Source organism: Zeus faber (assembly GCF_960531495.2).
Source record: "Zeus faber genome assembly, chromosome: 12".
Classification (NCBI taxonomy): domain Eukaryota; kingdom Metazoa; phylum Chordata; class Actinopteri; order Zeiformes; family Zeidae; genus Zeus; species Zeus faber.
The window spans coordinates 11,211,054-11,216,053 of record NC_137196.1 but is presented as its reverse complement, the minus strand read 5'-3'; the positions used below and the strand labels follow the sequence as shown (position 1 = coordinate 11,216,053).

The following is a 5,000-nucleotide window of genomic DNA, read 5'->3' as shown; positions in this document are numbered from 1 at the left end:
CTGCAGCCATAGGCCTACAACCGCTGAGCATGTGGCAATTGGATCAACATGTTTCAATGATTCACGCAGATCCAAAGAACGGGACTTCCTATTGGCCGTGCCTGAGCAGCAGAGAACCACTGAGAGTAACTTCCTTGTTTGAATGAGAACCTTAACCGTCATGTCTGCCGTTTGTTTCATTATTACATAGTCGGTGAGTTATTTCCATCCAAATTTTGTTTAAGCGCGAGGGAACTGCCTCGACTGAGACCGATGTGTTATAACCAATCTCTGAGGTTTGCCTCGATCATAGCCTTGTTGTTTAGTTTCCTGCCAACATTCCAGTGCATGGTTCAAAGGAAAGAGTCGGATCAGACCACATAACTTACAGTGAAGCGGATCGTTTGCAACGAGAGAAAACTGCAGCGTGGCCGCGGATGTTTACAGATTCATGACAGTGTGATTTGTATCCCTGCAGGTCCTGATGTGGAAGAAGCAAGTGCTAGCCGAAAGTAATTAATACAGACTTGTAAGAATCGATTTGTGAAAAAGGTCCGGGTGCAGTAATGTTATGTTGAAAATGGATCAGCCGGCAGAAACACAGGGAACCGGACTGCCGGACGTCTTTAGGATCCTCATGGAAGTTCCGCGGGAGCGACTGCTGAGCCTGACGTTCCAGCTGCGCGAGAGCCCCGAGGAGAGCATCGTGCACGCCTTGAGTCTCATCTTCCTCCGTAAAGATCCGCAGGCCTTGGATCAACTCCGGGCGCTGAGGGACAACTCCCTGGCGAAGCATCTGGCCGAGAAGTGGCACACGAGCGCGGGCGACCTGGAGGACTTCAAGGTCAAGTGCGACGATTTTCAAGACGCGGCCAAGATACAGAGGGACCTCGCCCGAATTTTCAAAGTGCTGTCGGAGCAGAGGCTGTGCGATCCGCACCTGAGGGACCTGGCGTACCGGAGGGCCATTTCCGCCCTCGGCCAAAATACGATCGATTTTAGGGGCGTGGGAAATGCAGATCATCTGATGGATGAGGCTAAGCAGGTGTGCGGGCCTCAGTTCGTCGAGACGATGTGTCCGCCGTCCCCGCATCAAGGTGAACTGAGCAGAGAGATCTCAGCTCTGTCGCTGTCTCAAGGTGAATCGGGGGGTGGTCGCAGTCCGCCCAGCTCGTTACACGGCGACTCCTCCACCACCTCGTACCCCACTCACTTAGAGATAAGTGTGCCCCCTACGGCCACGTTCTTAGAGGACAAAACGCATCCCGTGAGCTCGGAACGCCCCCGCCCGTGCGCCGACGAACCGGAAAACAGCGCAGCCGCGTCGTGCGCCCCACCCGGGGAGGCTCGTCCCAAATCGATCGAACCCGATCGGTTCAAAGCGGAGAACGACTCAAAGATGGACGCCCGTGGCTCGGCGGCGGCGCGCTGCGGCGAGACGGACGGTCGCAGCGACCAAGGTCTGAATCACACGCGAACCGTAGCCGCGACCGCCAAACCAGGAACGAGCGCGGAAGAAGAGGAGGAGGAGGAGGAGGAGGAGCAGGCTGTATTTTACTCGTTCGTGATCCTGCACGCGATGGAGGACACGGAAATGGCCGAGAGCATGAAAGAAAAACTGGAGCCCCTCTGTCCTGGCGTGGGGGCCACGTTCAGCGAGGACTTCGCCGTCCCCGGCAGGAGCACCCTGACGTGCCTGGAGGACGCCATCAATAACTCAGCCTTCACCATCCTGCTGCTGACCCGCAACTTTAAAACTCGCCTGTTTGAGGTGGAGGCTGAGTCGGCACTCGTCAACTCCATAAACAAGAAGCACAAGTCCAACACTGTCATCCCCCTGCTGCCACAGGAGAACTGCATGTCCAGGCAGAACATGTCCATAGTTCTGCAGACGCTGGTTCCTCTGGAGGAAAACAAGAACTTTGAGAAAAAAATCAAAAAGGCCCTCTCGCCGGTCAAAATCAAGGCCCAGAGGAAGGTGTGGGTCGAGGAGCAGAGAGTGAAAGACCTGTTGAGGAGGCGGGAGAAACTCAAACAAAGACTTCGAGCTTCACCGCTGGACCGCGAGGCCGCCAGAGACCGTATTGCTGCTTCGTACGTGGGACCCCACATTCCAAATGCTCCTGGGTCAGAACAACAGGATGGTACACTTTGGTGGTCACAGCAACCGAGCATCCATATTGAGAATGCCAAGTATATTATGATTGGCAATGATTCTCAAATGACAGTGGAATTGGGGGGAGTTGATAATGGTGACAATTAATTACCTGCCATAGAGCTGAACTTGCTTGATTATTGTTTGTATAGAAAATAAATGGAGCTTTAATGGGTAACCAACACTAAGACCACAATCGTATTAATCGCCATAATATAGTCACTACAAGAGTGTTCAACAGTCGTCATCAATTCAATCTACTCGTCATAAAATGACGAGTAGATTGCCTTTAATGATATATGTAGTGTTTTTCAAAGCTTATTGGAGATGATGCCCTCTGCCAAAGAATGTGCAGCGGTCAACATGTAGCAAACATTTTTTCACTTCTGAAAATGATGAATCGTTATTCAGCAAAGGGCTGCCATCTAGCGACCCCTTCTAGGGCTTACTGCTCTCATTGGCTGCACGGACCAAATCTAGCCACTAGAGGGCAGTGTTGCCACATTCATCACAGCAGCCCCAACGTACAGGCGCACGAGGTACTGTAACGCAGATACAGCAATAGGCTACATTGTGAAATTAAAATAAAATTTTCGAGATATTTCATTAAACATTTGTCCGTGATCGCTGTCAACGGTCAGACTTTGAACGTAGCCTTTGTGTGGGGCCATTTATTCATTCTCATGTCCCGTGCTGACCTATGCACTGGACTGGACAAATGGATCAAATTTAGCACGAGTCATGCTTCAACACAAATCACAATGTAAACAACGTGAAACCAGCGAACATAGACTCCATCTATCTCAACGAGGATCTGAAGCATTAAGCAATAGCATCTCCTGCACGGCGGGGGTGACTGCAAATCATGAAATTAAAACGGAGAAATGGAAATGCTGCTGTCGCTGACTGAATTCGTGTGATGCCGGCCAGGGATCATTACATTTTGCATTTAGTCATTTAGCAGACGCTTTCATCCAAAGCGACTTACAAGGGAGAATAACATTCAAACAAGGGGGAATAACATTCAAACAAGGGAGAATAACATTCAAACAAGGGAGAATAACATTCAAACAAGGAAGAATAACATTCAAACAAGGAAGAACAACATTCAAACAAGGAAGAATAACATTCAAACAAGGGAGAATAACATTCATTCGGTGATATTTTCAAAATTGACCCGGCAACTTTGTTTTACTCCTTGTCGCCTTGCCCCGGGCAAGCCACAAGAGCAGGGGGGGGGTCAAAGGGATTAGAGAAGCTTTTGAAAAAGCGTTTGGTTGCAATTTGCAATTTTCTTGAAATTTTGGGAGACGAAAAGTGTCGTCATCACCATCATCGATAATGATAATAATTATAATAATGATAACGGCAGCAGCAACAACAACAACAACAACAACAATACTAATCATCATCATCATCATCATCCTCATCATCATCATAGTGATATTCATTTTCTTTTCATTCGTTGAGACCGAGACGGATCATAATCATAATCATTATATTTTGTCATTTTATCGTGACGAAGGCAGCGTCAGCAGCGTCGAGGCGTTCGGTCGGAGATATCGCGATATTCGATCTTGTTCACGTCGCCCAGATGTTTCCGCGAGGAACGCAGGCATGTGGCGCGCGGACGGCCGTGGAGCGGGCTGGGACGCGCGTGCGCAGTGCGCTCTCTGCCCCCCCCCCCCCGGACCAGTGCGGCAAGCGAGCGCGCAGAGGGAAACGTTCGCAACGGTGGGGAAGGACGCCAACGATGCCCTAAACATCTGGTTCACATCGATTCCGAATTAGTCATCTTTTTATTATCCTGGAACGGCTCGGCTGGAGTCGGCTCTACCCCGCCCCCCACCACCACCCCCGGCCATGGACAACCTGAGGGGAATGTCAGGGAGAAGCGGGGAGAATTCCCGAATTCCTTCAAAAAGCCACACATGAGAGCCCCGAGCGGCCCGGTGCGTTTCGCGTCGGAGTCCGGGATCCTCTCAGCGCTCGGCCGCTGTCGAAGCCCTTCCCTGCCGCACCGGATTCCTGCCGAGAGGGATGCGAGCCCGGAGGCACCCGGCGGCTGACTGACGCTGACCTGGAGCCCGGCAACCCTGCGGTGAAGATGGGAGACGCTGCGGACGGCAGGGCGGCGACGAGGACCTTCGTCGTCCCCTCCATCAAACCTTTCGACCACTACGACTTCACCAGAGCCAAAATATCCTGCAGCCTGACCTGGTTGGTGGCCAAAGCCTTCGGATCGGGTAGGTGGGGCTTTCTGGGGCGAGAATGTGGGGAAATCAAAGCAGCATTGTCTGATTTCTGATATAATTCAGGGTTATCCGGTGGAGGGATGGACTGTAAATACCATGTAGACAACATCACGGTCACTCATATGGCATCGGGTGTTACTGTAGGCCTTGGCCTTTGTTTTAAAGTTAGTAGTTTAACTTGTTGCCTGCACGTTTCCTTTTCTCCTCTAGGTCAATCATAATGCCCAGGCCCAAACAAGAACATAGTAAAAAAAAATCATAATATCATCATATCATCATAATCATAACAACAATGTCCTGAAGTGTCAATATCCCATCCCTGAATATTATAATAAAGTGTTATCCCACCTTATCTTATCTTATCTTATTTTATTTTATTTTATCTTATCTTATTAGATCTTAGGTAAGGAAAGAAAATCAAGAAAATATGTACACTAAGCATGATCTACAAGAGCAATTTTTTTATTATAAAGTGTCATCCATCTATCTATCTGTCCTGTCTTTTCCTAAATGCGAGCTATACTGTAGCTGCCATGTTGGCAGAGCATCTCAGATTGAACAACTTTCAATTGCTTGACACAAACTATCACAGCTACTTTGTTTATTTGGCA

At 49.6% G+C, this 5,000-nt stretch overlaps 2 protein-coding genes across 2 annotated transcripts in view; both read left to right on the top strand.

The window, feature by feature from the left end:
- Positions 1–559: 559 nt before the first annotated feature.
- ticam1 (TIR domain containing adaptor molecule 1) lies at positions 560–4,203 on the top strand (the record flags this gene model as incomplete). The annotated part of the gene is made up of 2 exons (XM_080011276.1): positions 560–2,123; positions 3,926–4,203. 2 exons carry the CDS (start codon positions 560–562, stop codon positions 4,201–4,203), a joined length of 1,842 nt encoding a protein of 613 aa, XP_079867402.1.
- The window catches only part of camsap2b (calmodulin regulated spectrin-associated protein family, member 2b), a 36,913-nt gene continuing 35,780 nt past the window's right edge, over positions 3,868–5,000 (top strand). The window contains exon 1 of the mRNA XM_080011011.1: positions 3,868–4,380. Coding sequence (XP_079867137.1) covers positions 4,242–4,380 — 139 coding nt within the window. The 5' untranslated portion in view covers positions 3,868–4,241. The remainder of the gene's footprint in view (positions 4,381–5,000) is intronic.